This window comes from Belonocnema kinseyi, chromosome 5, assembly GCF_010883055.1.
Source record: "Belonocnema kinseyi isolate 2016_QV_RU_SX_M_011 chromosome 5, B_treatae_v1, whole genome shotgun sequence".
NCBI lineage: Eukaryota > Metazoa > Arthropoda > Insecta > Hymenoptera > Cynipidae > Belonocnema > Belonocnema kinseyi.
Window position 1 is genome coordinate 91,165,915 of NC_046661.1, and position 17,795 is coordinate 91,183,709.

The window sequence follows — 17,795 nt, forward strand, 5'->3', positions numbered from 1 at the left end:
ACACAACTAAGAAGTGCACTCTCAGGGATGCCCAGGTCAATTAGAGACGTAGATACCCTGGAGATGGTGGCCGAGTTTTTCACGGAAGCCATAAAATTCACTTGTGAAAGTAATTGTCGGCCTTCGAAAGTACGAAAGGCTGACGATAGACACTGGTGGAACGCGAAACTCGAAAAGCTTCGCAGGCAACGCAGAGAGAGGTTCAGACGTGCCAGTTCTGGCATAACGAAGGAACTGTAGACTTCATTCACATCGATGAGGGATGAGTATAGGAGTGTAATATGCAAGGCAAAGCATGAAAGCTGGACCAACTTTTGCATTGATTTCGAAAAAGGGGCATAGGCAGCCAGACTGGACAAGCTGCTTTCTGGAAATCCGGACGCTATTCTTGGGACTCTAAAATTTCCCGGCGGGGGATACTCCTTACCTGATCAAGGCACACTTTGCTGGCTTCACAAAGTTAAGAGATGGGGGCGAGGCAGTACTTCCGAGGCAATCAAAGCCGCCTGTGGCCAAACTGGGCCCGAAACGGCAGATAGCCAACGATATTGTGACCCCAGCCAGGGTCAGGTGGGCCCTGAAGTCATTTAGTGCTTGCAAATCTCCCGGCCCGGATGGTAGTTTTCCAGTCCTCTTACAGAGGGCTGGTGAGATCATCATTGGGCCGTTTGTGAGACTTGCTAGGGCTAGTATGACTTTGGGTTACGTTCCGACGGCATGAAGGGGTGCGAGAGTAGTCTTAATTCAGAAAGCAGGCAGGATCAATTATATTTCACCCAAGGATTTCCGACCCATTAACCTCACATCTTTCCTACTCAAAACAGTGGAAAGACTCGTGGACAGATATATCCGCGATAAGGTCTTGTCAAGTAGTCCTCTTTACAAGCAACAACACGCCTATAGGGTTGGTCACTCGGCTGAGACGCTCCTAAGCACTGCAGTTAACCTAATTGAAGGACAACTGAAGCAGAAAGGTCTAACGATTGAAATCTTCATGGATCTCGAAAGATCCTTCAACTAAACCTCTGGACAGGTCATCAGGGCGACCATGATCGCACAGGGGGTGCCTAGTGCAGTCGTGGAATAGACCTGCTACATGTTGGCTAACAGGAACCAAACTACGAATAAGAGCGATACCACCTTATGTGGAACCGTCGACTCGAGATATCCAGGCAGTGGTTTTATCACCCCTGCTGTGGTGTCTGATAGTGGATGAATTTCTTTATCTGCACATGAGTCAGGGCCAGCACGTTATAGGCTATGCGGATGATATATTGGTTATCGTGCGCGGTCAGCATCTGGATGCGCTCTTCGGAGCAATGAAGCAAGCACTAAGAATAGTAGATTCATGGTATAAAAGGACTGGACTATCAGTCAATCCGAGTCAGATGCATGCAGTTGTGTTCACCAGAAGGTACAAGTGGGGATCATGATTTCATTAAAATTGTCTGGAAAAAAACTCGAAATCAAAGGGCAAGCAAAATATCTAGGAGTCATCCTAGATGTTACATTACATTCTATTTTGCATTTTTTTGGAGCATTTTCCAGGTACTACCTTTATCGATTTTTTTAAAAACAGAGCTTTTAGCATTAAAGGTTTAGAGGAGGGGGGAGGATTATGGGGTCATCACAAAAAATTCAAATTCGAATTTCTATTGGTATAAATTTGGACCACCCTATTCTACATATTTCCAGAGCAATGGCCTAACCCTTGTGTGCACACCAGAGTATTTTTAACCATTTATTTGCTGCAAACACGTGAAATAAATTAAGGAATAATATAATTATCAATAATATAATTATTCATTGATTAATTATTTTTTCCATTCTGTGTATGGCAATCTAAAGATATTTATTGATATTTACTTATTGAAATAAATGACAAGGAAATTACTGAAATTGCACAATAGTATTTTTTTTTAAAATTATAGGTAGATACCCGGATATCCTGAGTATGTACCAAAGTGGATAAAGTTGTGCGTGCACTTAAGGGTTAAAAAAAAGTATTTAAGAATAAAAATTTATTTATTTTCAGGCTACAGTGAGTCTATCGTAAAAACAAAAGTTATTCTCTGATTTAAAGAACATTGAGACATTTTTTAGGGTTTTGTAGAACCGGGAAGAATCCCTTTTTTAAAATTAATGTAGGTCATTAGAAATTTGTTTTTTTATCCAAGCTAGATGTTTCGCGACGTCAACATATACGACATATTGTTTCAAATCACAGGTCCTTACTTTATCATCAAAAAGAGTCAATGAAACAATTCCTCGAAGATGATATCTTTCAGTTTTTGGATCCTGAATTACAAATCCACTTCCGCTATCTCCATAACATGGTCCACTTCCGTCTCTACTTCCGGCGCAGAAGGTACGATTCGATGTAATTTCTGCAAACCCAGGATTACTTCGCAAGCAGTTTTCCTAAAAAATAAAAAAATAATACTATTTTAATGTGACATAAGGTAAACCGAACATTACTGGGAAAACGTAGAAAGTATGTCCAATACTGGGACAGTAATAAATAACGCTGAGTATCTTTTATATTCCAACATAAATCATAAAAGTAAAAATGTTCTATTATTTTTGAAGTTCTTTTAAATTTGTTAACACTCTTTATTTTTGTCTTGACAAGTTATACATCTAGTGAAAAATAAAAAAAAATATTCCTCAAAATGCGTGAATGAACTGATACAAAATTCGCCATTTTTTTGTTTCTCAATACTTTCCTAATACCTTTTATAGCATTGTATTATTGAAATTTCCTGCACTAAAAGAAAAAGTAATGTTTTTGCACATTTTTAATACGTTTAAGAATAAAATACGTAACTTTATTATTGATTTTATTCGATAACTTATGAATATTCTAATGTCCCGTATTTTGACAAATTTTTGGCGAAGTTGCCTAAATCGAGACTATCTGTCGATGACTGTCTCAGTTTCGATTACTAGAACCTGAGTTGCGAAATTGCGTTTCCATTACTGAGACGGTCACTTTAGCCGTGTTTTTAATTAAATATAGGAGTGTTATTTTCGTGATATATTAAAAATATTGTTTATAAGACACAACCTTGCCACTCAATTGATTATTTATTCTAAAAAAATTGTTCAAAGTAGTTTATTGAAACCTCCAATTCTAACCTCAAAGTTTTCCATCTGCTTAGGTAAGTAATGTAATATAGTATCTCATTAAGGCCATGTGATGAGTGGATCACGTGACCAGATTCCTACCTTACCCTCATTTATTTTATTTTCCAACTTATATTCACACGAACCGTCACATCGCGTTGAAAATTTGGGATAATAAACAAGAAGCACTAAGAATGGTATGTCTGATCCTAAATTCGTATAATTATAAAAAAGTTTTTTGTTGTAAATATTTTATCTGCTTTTTTATAATTATTAAAGTTTAAGACCAAACCCACCTTTTTTATTGCTTCTTATTTATTATCCCAAATTTTTAACACGATGTGGCGCTTCGTGTGAAAATAAGTTGGGAAATAAGAAACGTGGCAGTAAGGTAGGAATCTGCTCACGTGACCCACTCGTCACATGACCTTAATTTAATTTTTTAATCAAAATTAGTAAGTATGCATTAAAAATTAATATTCTAGATTCATATGAAATATTAATAAGAATAATATTATCGATTTACTTTTAAAATAAAACAAGTAAATTAAATTTTCTCCTGAAAATTTACATTTTCAAATTAAAAATTTAACTGTTTTGAAGAAAACTCATCTTTTAAACTTAAAAATTTAACTGTTTGGTTAAATTTTTTGTTTACTACTTGACTAAAAAATGTTTTTTCATTAACATTTGAATTATTTTCTTGAAAATTCGTCTTTTTGGTTCGAAAACGTATCTTTTTAATGATAAATTTCACCTTTCTTTAGCAAAATCGCAACTGTGCTTGAAAATTAATCTGTTTAGGTTGAGGCTTCAGCAGTTTGATTGGAAATTGGTTTTTTTTTTAATTAATTCTACTACTTTCAATATGTAATTAAAATTTTTTTTGGTTAAAATATCAACTATTATATTTTTTGGTCAGAATTCAACTTTTTTGGTTAACCTAATACGTCCATTTTCTAACAAATTCTTGAATGTTAAAATTAAAAAGACTAATCTTCTACCAAAAAAGATTAATTCTTATCGAAAAATATAATAGGCTTTTTATAATAGTGTTTTTCACACAAATTATTGATAATAGAAAATTTGAATATTTACCATGACTTTTTTATCATTGTTTAAATAATGTAAATTATTTAAACAATTATTTATTTTTAAAAAATGTAAAAAATAATCGTGATTTCTGATTAAAATGTAATTGTTTGTCATTTGAGTAGTAAACTAATTCAAAAACATTATGTAATTATTTAGATAATTATTTATTGACTACTTTCAAAATTTATAAAAATTGAGCCAGAGATATCAACTTTTCTTTTAAATTAGTATCCTATGCTACGTTTTGTTGGATAACTACATAATTCTGATAGGTTTTCTTATGTTTAATAAATTTCCATTTTCATGAACAATCTTTATTTGCTTAAGCAGTTCTTTCAATACCTAAAAAAATGAAATAAAATAGAACACATACAATTATGTTTCGGACTGTATAGTGTATAGAAAGAATAAATTTACCGCTTTTTAATTGTCTGAACAAATCTAATTAATTTAAATAATTACTTTTCCAATAATACTTTTAAAATCGTAATTAATTGTATGTCTTCTATTTTATTTCATTTTTTTAGTTATCAAAAAATAACTGCTTAGGCAAATAAAAATTGTTTAAACAAATAGAAATTTGTTAAACATTAGAAAAAATTCATAAAAATGTGTAATTATTTAACAAAAAGTAGCATAGGATATCAAATTGAAAAATGTATACATTTCTGGCTCAATTTTTAGAAATTTTGAAAATAAACAATAATTAATTGTTTAAATAATTAACTTACCTTTTTAGACACATTTACACTGCAAACAATGACAAAATACTGCACTTCAATCAGAAAATACGATTATTTTTTCATTTTTGAGAAATAAATAATTGTTTAAATAATTTACATTTGTTTAAATAATTTTTTTTTAATTATGGTAAATATTCTAATTGTACATTAGTATTGTTCGTATGAAAAAGACGACGGAAATTGCTAAAAAGTAACTAATACTAGAAATATAATAATATTGAAAAAAACACATTTCATGTTGTGGTTAAAAATTACGTCTTTAATTTGAAAATTCAGGTATTTTGAAGAAAATTATCTTTTTCCATAAGAGAATTACTCTCGTTAGTCGAAATTTAAAGTAATTTGTTGAAAATTCTTCGGGTTAAAATATAATTTTTTTCAATTTAAAATATAACTGTTCCATTTTTAATTCAAAATTTATCTTTTCTAGCTGAACATTCATGCATTTTGTTAAAAATTACTCGTAGTATCATTTTCTTGGGTTAAAGATTCATAATTTTTGTTAAAAATGTATTTTATTTGTTGAAAATTGATTTATTGTGTTGAAAATTCGAATTTTTTGCTGGAATGTTTAACTATTTCTTGTCTGATTTAAAACTTAAGTTTTAAAAATTCAATCCTTTTGTTAAAAATTAAATACATTGTTAGCTAAAAATGTGTCTTTTTTGGTGTAACATTAATATTCTTGATTAAAAATGTTTCTCCTGGTTAAGCGTTCAACTAATTCGTGGAAAATTAATTTTTTTTAATAAAAATTTTTTTGTTTATTAAAAACTAGACTATTTCGTTAAAAATGCTTCGTTTGTTGGCTCAAAATAATTTCCATAACTAAAAATTAAAATATTCAATTTTTGGTTGAAAACCAATAATTATTTAGTTGGAAATTCTAATGTTTGGCAAAAAATTGATGCATTTTGTAAACAAATAACGTTTGAGATTAAAAATTCATCTTTTTGGTTAAAAATTCGTATTTTTTTGATAGAAAACTAATCTTCATGGGTCAAAATTCGTCTTTTTGCTTAGAAATTCAACATTTTAGTTAAAAATTCAATCTTTTGGTTAGAAATACAATATTTTGGTTAAAAATTCATGTTCTTCGATGAAATGATCATAGCTTTCCTTAAACATTTATTTCTGTGACTGCAAATTTATATATTTTGTTGAAAATTCATATTTCTGATAGAAAAATAATCTTCTGGGTTGGAAATTCATCTTTATGGTAATAAATTCAACCATTTGGTTAAAAATGCATTTTTTTTGTAGAAAAAATTTAAAATTTTCGTTTAAATTATTCTTTGTGGTCATAATTCTTCTTTTTAAGCTGATAAATAATCTATTGCATTGACAATTGATAATTTTTCTTGATGATTTATCATTGTAGTTGAACATATTTTAAATCAATGTTTTTTCTTAATTTATATTTTTTCAGTTTGAAATTGAACTATTTTGATGAAAATACCTCATTATTGATTAAAAATTTATTTTGTATAGGAAATTTACTTATTCATCTTTGATTCAAAATATAAAATTTACCTTTTAGTTAAAAAATTTGACCTTTTTGATAGAAAAACAATCTTTTCGATGAAGATTCATCATTTTAGTATAAAATTTATTGTTTGCGTTAAAAGTTAGTTTTCTGAAGTGAAAATTTACCTATCCCATTCTTATGTGCAAATTGATATTTTTTACTTGAACAATTATTTATTTCGTTGAAAAATCGTCTTTTCTGATAAAAAAATAATGTTCTTAGTTGGAAACTCACCGATTTGTTGAAAAAAAAATCTGTTAAAAATATCAATTCCTTTAAGCGAAGAATTAACTATTTGATTTTTTTTATTGAAACTTACTTCTTTCAGTTGAAAATTCATATATTTAGTTAAAAACTCTTCTTTAGAAATGAAAAGTTTTTTTCCAAAACCAAGTTAACTTTCCTATCCTGAAGGTTAATAAGGAAGGTACTTGAGTGCAGAGTATCCTGACAGAGGTGATAATTAATTCCATTAGCACTAGTAATAATGTAGAAATTAGCCTTGACTCTAGTCGCTAATTTGTAATTTAGATTATCTTCAGTCGGTAAAACAGAAACATTTATAACATTCCACCCGTAAATCAGTATTTTTCAATTGCTTATGACCGATTAAAAAAATCTGAGTTATCTTAAGTCGACAAATTCACAATGTAAACTACCTTCAGTTGGTAAACAGGGAATTTTTATTACCTTCAACCGTCAAAGAAGAATTTTAGATTGCCTTTGGTCGATAAAATAGGGACCTAGATTACCATAAGTCGGTAAATTAGGAATCTCATTTATTTAAAATAATTAATATTAACATAACTGAGAACTAAATAATCGATGTGAGATCTTGTGACTACAATTTCTTTAATTATCTAGTACGTACCTGAGAAACTATTTGTTCAATTGTTTTATGAGGTTCACCCGTATAATGTTTTCCATATTTCCTCCATCCGACAATAGTTCCCGTTTCTCCAACAATTTTTTTTAGATTAGTTGAATCTTTCCATAAGCAAATCGGCAAAATTAAGTCCGAATATTTGACTGGATTTTTTAAAACGAGAATAGCCAAGTCTGAATCAGCATTCGTGAAATTATTATTGAATTCCGGATGAATTCTGATCGCTGAGATATTAGCTTTTACGGATCCAATCTCATTTGCAAGCCATAGATTATATTTCCCTAAATAAACTGAAAGTGCATTTACTTGTATGTCCTTGTCACCATCTTTTAAACAATGAGCAGCTAAAAAAATTATTTAAAATTGTATTTTGAGGATGAAAGTACAGCAATAGAAAATACAAGAAATAGGAATTTTTCTCGGAAAGAAAAAGAGTTTTCTAAAATTAAAATAATTATTTTAAAATAAATGAGAAAGTAATGATAATAATTTGTTTAAAAAAAGCAAAATGTGAGTGAATTTTCCACGAATTTTTGAAGATACAACTTCGGAGGTTTTGAAAGTTGGCTATCAGTAGCGAATTGAAATCTAATTTTCAATTTTTCATAAGAATAAATATTGTCTCAAGAGGTATGAAAAAGCTAATTAATAAGAAATTATTTTCGATATTTCAACGAAAAAAACCTCATTTTCAACCATGAAAGGTAAATTTTAAACCTAAAAAGATGAATTTTTTACCGATTCGTCGAATTGTCAAACTTGAACCAAAAGTAATTTGATTTTCAACGAAACAGATAATTTTTCGAACCGAAAACATATTTTTAAATAAACAATTGTATTAAAACCCTAATAGTAAAACTTTACATAAAAGGAGATGACTTGTCAACAAAAAAATTTAATTTTTGATAAAATAGTACAATCTTCAATCAAACGCTCGAATTTTTAAACTAAAAATCGAACCTAAACAAAAATAGTAGAGTTTTTAACTAAATACTTTAAGTTTAAATCAGAAAGATGAATTTTATGGAAGACAATTGAATTTTCAATCAAAAAATATAAATTTTCATATAAAAAATAATTAATTTTCTACCAGAAAGTTAAATTTTTATCCCAGAAAGATGACTTTTTAAAACAAAAAGCACGAATTTTAAAATAGAGAGCGTTTTTTACGAAAATATGAGAATACAATATTTTTAATTAAATTATTATAGGTACAATATCAAATTAAATTGTAAATGCTTTAAATTTCTAACATTTCAAGTGAAAATACTGGCTTTTCAACAAAATAGAGGAATTTTCAACCAAATAGTTGAATTTTCAACCGCAAAGAAGAATTTTTAAACCAGAAGATTAATTTCGTAACAAAAAAGATAAGTTTTTAGCAAAATAGTTTAATTTTGAACCAAAGATTTTAAATGTCAACAATGAAAGTGGAATCTTAAACAAAAAATGTAATAGTTTTTTTTTTAATCACGAAACGTTTTAATTTAAAGAGATGAATTTTCAATAAAAGAAGTATTAGTTTTTAACAAAATAGTTGAATTTTAAATGTTTACAAAAAAAACAAATGACTTTTAAACAAAAAGAATTAGATAAAAATGGGGTTTATATGATTTTCAGAATGAAAATAATATCCTGCTGAAGTCATTTCAAATAAAAAAATTATTTTTATCGAAAAAATGGTTACAATTTGCAAAAGAAATATAATTGAACAACGGTCGTAAATAGCAATCATATTTTTCTTTCTGCCGTAAAAACATTTGTTTTTCAAATTTTCCTAAAGAAATGACTATTTGGTAGAAAATTCATGTGTTTTGATAAAAAGTCGTCTTTTTTGATAGAAAGTTAATCTTCTTACTTGAAAATTCATCTTTTTGTTTGAAAATTTTTTTTATGTTGAAAATTCTTTTTTATAAATTAAAATTGTAATTATACCATTTTTTATTCTAAATTCTCATTGGTTGATTATTTAACTATTCTGTTGACATTTTATTTAGTTTTTGGTAAAAACTTAAATTTTTCATTTTCAGAATATAATTATTGTACTTTCTTGTGGCAGATTTAACTTTGTTAGTTGAGCATTAAATTATGTGTTTAAAAATGTATCTTTTTCGTCGAAAATTCACCTACTTATTTTAGATATTCTTGTACTTTTTTTAAGATTGCCGTCTTCAATAGCAAATTAATTTTTTAAGTTGAAAATTCAGGTTGTTGATTGCCAATCCAATTATTTTGTAAAAAATTAATCTACCTTTTATAAAATAAAACAATCTTGCAAAAAACCTACTTTTAAGTTAAAAATTCAAATATTTTGTTGATGGTTCGCCTTTGTGGATTAAAATTCAATTTCTTTAAAAAATTCAAGTATATGGTTGCAAATTATTATTTTTTTTACAATGTATCTATCTCGTCAAAACTTCGTCTTTTTTTGTTTTAAAATTAATATTCTTAGTTTAAAACTAATTTTTAATGTTGTTAGAAAATTATCTAATAGTTTAATATTACTTTTGTTATCAAAATTGGAATATTTCGGTTAAATATTTATAATTTTAGTCGAAAAATCTTGTGATTGGTTACAAATTTTACTAGTTTGCTAAAAATTCCTTTATTTGTGTGCTTAAAATTAATTTTTTAAATGGGAAATGTAACTATTTACTTCTTGATTGGCAATTTATATTTTTTAGCTGAAACTACAACTACTTCTTTGAAAATTAGTACATTAATTTTGTATGGTCCCTAAAAATCCGTTAAAGTTATAGTTCAGAAATTTCAAAAATTACATCACACACTTATGAACAAGAACGTAAAAATGAAATTAAAAAATTGATTAAACGCTATACCTGTGATGATGTGTTTGTTCGAAATGAGATTTCCAATACATCGATGTTCAAACTTTCCTTTTAAATTAGAGAAAATTGCAACTAGCCAAGGCCACTCTCCCGGATAAGTTTTATTCCATCCGAATCGAATATCGATTGAGAGATTCGCATTTTCAGAGATTCCGCATTTTCCACCTAATTGGAAAATATAAATAGAAAATAGAAAAGGGGATAAGATAAGGAGAAGTTGATCCAGAATTATTTTTCAAATTCGGGACCGTACTACTTATAGATGGAAACAGGATAGGTTGTGACAACTGTTCCTGACTAGGTCTATTTGGATTATTCGTAGAAGTAGATTGATTCGTTAATAAGGATAATAATCCTGGAGGGTAGAGAGTCTTCTCGAGATCGACTGATGTAAAGACTGGCCACGTAGCTGCAAAAAAAATTAATTAAATTGAATAAAAGGAAGGAGCATGATATTAAATTGAAAAAGTAAAAAAGAAGGAGGATGAGGAGGAAGATGAGCAGGAAGAGAAGGATGATGAGGAGGGGGAAGAGGAGGAGGAGGAAGAGGAGGAGGAAGAGGAGGAGGAGGGCAAGAATAAGAATAGAGAGAGAAGAAGAGCTAGAACAGAGACACTATTCTTATTTCTCTTTTACCTCTTGTTCATACTCTTCTTTTTTTACTTGCACCCTCTTTTTCTCGTCCTCCTTTCCTCTTCTTCTTTTTCTTGTTCATCTTCAATAGTAATTTAGTATTTCTTGAATTTCAAATAATTTTCTTCAGTTTTTTACTTTAATATTATTAATAATTTAAACAATTATCTATTTTCATTTAATAAATGATTATACAATAGTATTCTAAATCGTATTTTGTAGTGGATTATAAAATTGTCTAAGAATACCTCGTACGTCACTACAAATCAGTTGGTTGTTAAAAACAATTTGTTTAACTATAGGAAGTGGGTCTCTAGGCGAGAATCTAAGTGTGAAAAACAAGGGTTTTCCTTGATCAATCGCCTGTTGGACAGGGGCGTAATCCATTCTCGATCTAATCAGTTCTAAAGTAGCTTTGTACTTCTGAAACGATATAAAAAATTATTAGAGTTTAAACATAAATTTCAACAGTAGCTTTCGAAAATGTAAACAATTTGAAAATTCATTATTAAAGAAATTTTTAAATATTAGGTTCAACAAATGGTTGGGACAATAAGTAAGATTTAATAATTTCGAATTCAAATCGTTTAAAATTTTTACAAATATATATTAATGAATTTTATTTCGAATGGAACAGAAAGGAATTAAACTTTATCATGTGTAATTCAAAGCGATCGAAATTAAACTCTTTTTTGAAATTTAGAAATCTCGAAATTGAATGATTTCAAACGAAAATTTTTAAAAGAAGAAAATTTAAAAAATATAAAAGTGGATATGTTGAGAATAGAGTTTTAGAAATTGGATCATTTAAAATTAAACGAATTTCAATTTTATCATTTTTAATTACAAGCGTTTAACATTGAATTATTCTTTTCAAAAAACGTGTCAAATAAAAAGAAATTTGAAATGGAAACCATTAAAAATGACAAAATTTCTGTTGAAAACTTAAAAAATTAAAAGATAAGACACTTAATTTAAAAACTAAAAAATGCAGTAGCCAAGAATTGTGATATTGAAAAGTTTTTTATATTCAAACTCTTAAAAGTTTTAATTATCTTACGAAGAAATCAAATTGCTTAGTATTTTCAAAACACTTTATTTAAAATTATTATTTAATTTTGACATTTTTCAATCAAATATTTCAAAATTTTAAATGACCCGTGTTATCGAACGTTAAAATTTCAGCCATTTCAGGACGTTCGAAATTGAACTTTGATAAATGGAACAGTCCTAAAATTTTGAATTTTTAAAATGAAACTACAACATTAAGAAAGGTCTGAATTGGGAACATAAAAAATTTTAAAAATTCAAAACAAAAAAACTTTGAATACTAACTTTTAATTCAAATTCTAAAAATGTAAAAGTTGATAAATATATTAATAATGAGTATAATCTCTGTTAATTTAAATGAAGTATTACTAACAATAAAATATCGTGAAACTTTAAAGTTTATGATTTTAAAAAATTGAAAAATATAGGTGTAATTAAAAATTTTGTAAATTAGTTAATATAAACATGAACCAGTAAAAATTAATCAATTTTGAAATTTAAAAAAAAATTAAATCCTTCTCCAATTACGATCTAGAATCTAAGACCTTAAAAATAATTAATTTTAAAATTGCGCATCACGATTTTTAAAATTCAATCATTCTTATCTAAATTAAGAAAATTATGAAAAATAATGAATTAAATTTTAGGGGCATGTTAAATCATTATTATCAAAATGAATCCATTTCAAATTATTATTCATTAAGTGTACAGTCAGGTATTTTGTTGTTAAGGTAGGAATCCGGTATGTCAAACTGATTCCTACTTTGCCGGCATTGTTTTTTATCCTAAGAATCTCATACGAAACGTGAAATCAAATTGAAATTTTGGGAAAGTAAAAATGAGGAAAAGTGACTAAGGAACGCTTATGCAATAATAAATTTGTATCAATAATAAATTTTTTAAAAAGAAATCTGCATTATCGGCAGACTAGTCACGATCGAAATTATTTATTATTATTATTTACTAATTTTAAGTGCCACTAATTAATAAATTTTCCAAATAAAAATACTCATTTTTTAACCCGAAAATGGAGTAGTTACATGTTTAGTTTTTAACACAAAAAAAAAGGAATTTTTTACTAGTTTGATTAACTCAACAAAGACGAATTTTATCAGAATAGTTCAAGCCACAGCAGAAAAAAAGATTAATTTTATGCATAGAAAGAAGAACCGTAAAAAAATAAATAATTTTCTCTTAAAAACTGAATAGTTTAATTTTCCATTAAATCGTCAAATTTTTCATTAAAAAATACAAGTTTCCAACCAAAAATTCCATAATTGCTTTTTCAGGTTAGAAAACTATTTTTTTAACATAATAAGAATTAACTTCGTACCATTAAATTGAATAAAAAAGACGAAATTTTAACAAAATTATTGAATCCATAGACAATAAGTTCAATTTTGAAAACGAGGTTAAATTTTCAACTAAAAGGCCGAATTTTGATCAAATACATTAATTTCGTACAAAAAAGTTTAATTTTCAACCAAATAATTGAAGTAAAAGAAATGATTTCAAACTAAAACAGAATTTTCGGTTTAAAAGCCGAATTCTCAACTTTTTTTAAAACGAATAGTTTTAATCGTAGTCATCTCGTTTAATTTTCTAGCTAAATAGTTGAATTTCCCCCAAAAAGATGAATATTCAAACAAATAGTTGAATTTTCAAATAAAAGATAATACGATTTAATTAAAAATAAAAATTCTTAAACAACAATAGAAAGTTGTATTATCAATAATCGAAAAATGGTAAATTTTTCACCTTGAAGACAAATTTTCAACTAAAATGATGAATTTTCTCAAAAAATTAAATTAGTTAATTGAATTTTTAAACAAAAAAGATGAAATTTTAACGAAAAGTGTAAGTAATTACATTTTAAATTGAAAAAATATGAATTGAAATCATAAATTTTGAAAAAACTGAACGCAATAAAAATTACAAATAATAAATAAAATAGTTTAAGGTTGAACTAAAGAGATGCATCTTTAAATGTTAAAATTAATTTGTTAATGAAAAATACACATTTTTAACGAAATACATAAATTTTCACCAAAAATTATGAATCTTCAGAAAAAATTGATTTTAAACAAAATAGTTCAATTTTGGACCAGGTAGTTGGATTTTCAAACAGAAAGGATGAATAATAAAAAAAAGTAAATTGATGATATTTCAACCAAAACAAGATTTAAATTTGATTAACAAAAAAATTAAACCAAATAAAAAATTTTGAATTTTCAAGAAAGTATTTAAAGTCTGTTTCAAACAGATGAACTTTCAATAAAAAAATTCTTTTTTAGCTAAAAGATTAAATTTTTAACAAAGTAGTAGAACTTTTAACTAAATAATAAAATTTTCAATAAAACTTACTTTATGGAAAATCAATAAAGTAGGAATCGGAATTGGTACATGGCCTTAAGGGCATGTGACAGTTTTCCGATTCCTACTTTACTGACATTTTTTTTATACCAATTCCACAAGAAATGAGATATCAAACTGAAAGTTTAGGAAAATAAAGAAAAGTGACTAAGGAACATTTTTGCCTTAATAAATTTTCACAATTGCAAACAAATTTCTTAGATTTATGTATGTGTTAGTAAAATTTCATTAATACATAAACGTTCCTTGTTTTTATTTCCAAACTAAAAAATGTCGGTAAAGTAGGAATCGAATAAATGCCAATGCCCTTAGAATTTTTTTAAAATCAAATTTTCTTTCTTACTGATAGTACAAGAGTCGGATAATGCAAAGTGACTCTTAGCATCAAAGCAGTATCCTTAGGTAGTGGCGGCGGAATTGCTACAATTCCAAAAATTTCTCCAGTTATTTCGTTTTCTTGATACTGGAAATATTGTGGACAAGGTGATTGTGGCAGTTGGCTATATCCAATATTGATAAAATTTACTAGGAATAAAATTCCAAAAGCCGCATTGTTCATTCTGAATCCCTGTATAATTTTAGTATTATTAAAAAATATATATAAATATATAGCGTATGTTTTATTTAACTAAATTATTTGTCAAAGAATCGAATATTCGAATTAAAAAATAAAAACTCCTCATAGAGAACTGACGAAATTAATAAAACCTGGTATAATTAAAATCAATATTTTAATACTGATATTGATTTTACATAAAACTATTAGTTGAAAATTAAATATGCAAAAAGTTTTCCACTTAGTTTTATTAAAAATGCTTTTCTGATTTAATTTAATTCCCAGTTGAGCGATAAAATTCTTCAAACGTTACTAATACGTATATCAGTAGAAATTGTTTAGGTATCTTTATATAAAATGACGACCCACTTGTATGAAAAGTAAATTTAATTAAAGAGAAAAATTAAATTACTCACCAAAAATTGCAGTTTTTATAAATATTCACTGACACTTCACCCACAATTTCACAAATATACTATTTGATTATTTTGACGCAAGACGAGTTTAACCTGTACCTTCATTGCCTGCGAAATTAATGAAAGGAAATTTTCTCTAAGGGATCGTCCATAAACTACCTCACAAATTTTGGGCTATTTTTTACCCCCTCCAATCCCCCCCCCCCTCAAAGAGACGTAGCGCTGAATTCACTGAAAACAGGGAAAATAGGGTAATTTTCACCAAAGATAGGAGAATAATAGGGGAATAAATTCTTTTGAATAGAATTAATATAAATATAATATTGCAATCAATATGAAGCACTTTAAATTTGGAAAATGAAAAGATTTCTTACAAAAAAGCCGAATTTTCAACATAAAAGATAAACGTTGTAACAATTTTTAAAAATTAAAATTGTTTTATTAAAAATTATTTCCATTGCTCTGCTGGGACTCGAACCACAGATCTTCCGATTGCCGGTCTGGTGCTTTTCTCTTAAGCTCTTAGAGAATTCGAAATATTCTTTGAAAATTTTTAAACAAATAGTTCAATGTTCAAGTAAAAAGATGAGTAATTTTGAAGGCAGTGACATTTTTAACAGAGAAGATTTTTTTTAACAATTAGGATTTTTTTACCATAAAAGGCCGATTTTCTATTAAAAGGAAAAATTTTAGCACGTGGAATAAAAATCAAAATGATTTAATTGAAAAAACAATGAATTCTTGAAAAAATAGTTCAATTCTGAACAAACGAATGAATTTTGGACGAAAAAAGGTGACTTTTTGAAAAGAAAAATACGAAGTTTCAAACAGTTTAATTTAGAGAAAAAACTATTTTTTAATAAAATAAATGAATGTTTAACTCATAGGGTGTGAATTTTAAACCCAATTGAAACAGTTAAACTTACAGACAATAAAATTAATTTGGAAAAAACGATTTTTTAACCAAGACGTTAATTTTTTAACTAAAGAATAAATTTTCTCAAAGAGAAGGTTAATTTTCTACCAAAAAAGATGACCTTACAGCAAAAAGTAAAATTTTTAACCTCAAGAGTTAGATTTTCGAATGGAAAAATTTGTTGAATATAATAGTTAAATTAAAAAACAGTTGTGAAAAAATAATTCGATTTTCAACAAAAAAATGAAGTTGAATTTTCTATAACAAAATGATATTTTTTTAACAAAAAAGTACATTTTTAATCAGTTAAATTGAACAATAAATGATTTTTTAACAAAATAGCTGAATTCTTAACCAAAGAGATCAATTTTTAACATACAAGATTACTTTTCCAACCCAACAGACGAATTTTCATATAAAAAAATATGCATTTTTTACTGTAGTTAAATTTTCAACTTATCAAGTATAAATTTTGCACCAAAAATGCAATGGTTAAACTTTCAAATAAAAAACTTAATTTTGATAAAATCAGTTTTGAACAAAAAAATTTAATCTTCATACTAAAAAATTGACTTTTCCACCGAGAAGAATAATTTTCAACAAAAAAGTTTAACGCATGAATTTAAAAAAATTTAAATTTTCAGCCAAATAATGAATTTTTCAACACGAAGATTAACTATCTACCTGAAAGCCAAATTTACAAAATTATTGATCAATTTGTTAAAAAAGATGTTAAATTTTAGAGAGTAAAGGCGGGTTATCTACAAAAGAGTTGAATTTTTGAACCCAAAATATTATTTTTCAACATAAAAGATTCATTTTCAACCAGTTAAGTTAAACAATCATAAAGCAGAATCTTTATAAAATTTTTTAATTTTTAACCAAAATAATTTATTTTTAACATACAATATTGATTTTCTTACCCAAAATACAATGAATTTCAAACAAAAACAAAAAACCATTTTTATACAAAAAAAATTAATTTTAGACTTAAAAAATTGATTTTTCTACACAGAAGATTAATTTTCTGCGAACAAAAATGAATCTTCAACAAAAAAGTTCTATTTTTTAACCCTAAAAGTTAAATATTTAAATGAAAAAATGTATTTTCTACCAGTTCAATTATACAAAATACAAATTTTTAACAAAATAGTTAAATTTTTAACCAAACAATATGAATTTTAACAAAACATATCAATTTCCAAGAAAATTAAATTAAACAAAAATAAGATTGCTGGTCTATGGTTTGGGTCAAGCTCATGCATAGTGAAAATGTTGTGATTGTGAAAGTTATTTTTGGAAATTGCAAAGGCGACAAGATCAGATATATGTTTTCTATTGAGGGGGAAAAAGGTGTGGGATTCTGGTGTTAAAACTGAGAGATTCATGTAATTTATGAATTCAATTAATTGTTTTACGACTTTGTTGGTTATTTTGCTATCCCAAACTAAAAGTTTCGCGTTCAAATTACCTGCAGCAATTGCCGAGAAAGCAAGTTTGAATATTCTTTTTTAATTATTTTTTAGAGATTCTCGAGAGAGAGGTTGGTAGAGCGAGACAATGCTATATGACTCCCTGTGTATTTTGATTTGCACAGCAGTAGCTTCGAGATTTTTTAGGTCAG

At 27.0% G+C, this 17,795-nt stretch overlaps 1 protein-coding gene across 4 annotated transcripts; it reads right to left on the reverse strand.

The window, feature by feature from the left end:
* Positions 1-2,011: 2,011 nt before the first annotated feature.
* On the reverse strand, positions 2,012-15,376 carry LOC117172898 (serine protease gd-like). 4 transcript variants are annotated; one of them, XM_033361188.1, is made up of 7 exons: positions 15,256-15,376; positions 14,627-14,843; positions 11,109-11,283; positions 10,481-10,636; positions 10,219-10,392; positions 7,364-7,722; positions 2,012-2,421 (listed from the first exon to the last, which is right to left on the reverse strand). In XM_033361188.1, exons 2-7 carry the CDS (start codon positions 14,840-14,842, stop codon positions 2,140-2,142), a joined length of 1,362 nt encoding a protein of 453 aa, XP_033217079.1. In that variant the 5' UTR covers position 14,843; positions 15,256-15,376; the 3' UTR covers positions 2,012-2,139. The 4 variants fall into 4 exon arrangements, with proteins under 4 accessions (XP_033217079.1, XP_033217080.1, XP_033217078.1 ...); XM_033361189.1 differs by having other exon boundaries at positions 7,364-7,668; positions 14,627-14,851; XM_033361187.1 differs by having other exon boundaries at positions 14,627-14,851.
* Positions 15,377-17,795: the final 2,419 nt, after the last annotated feature.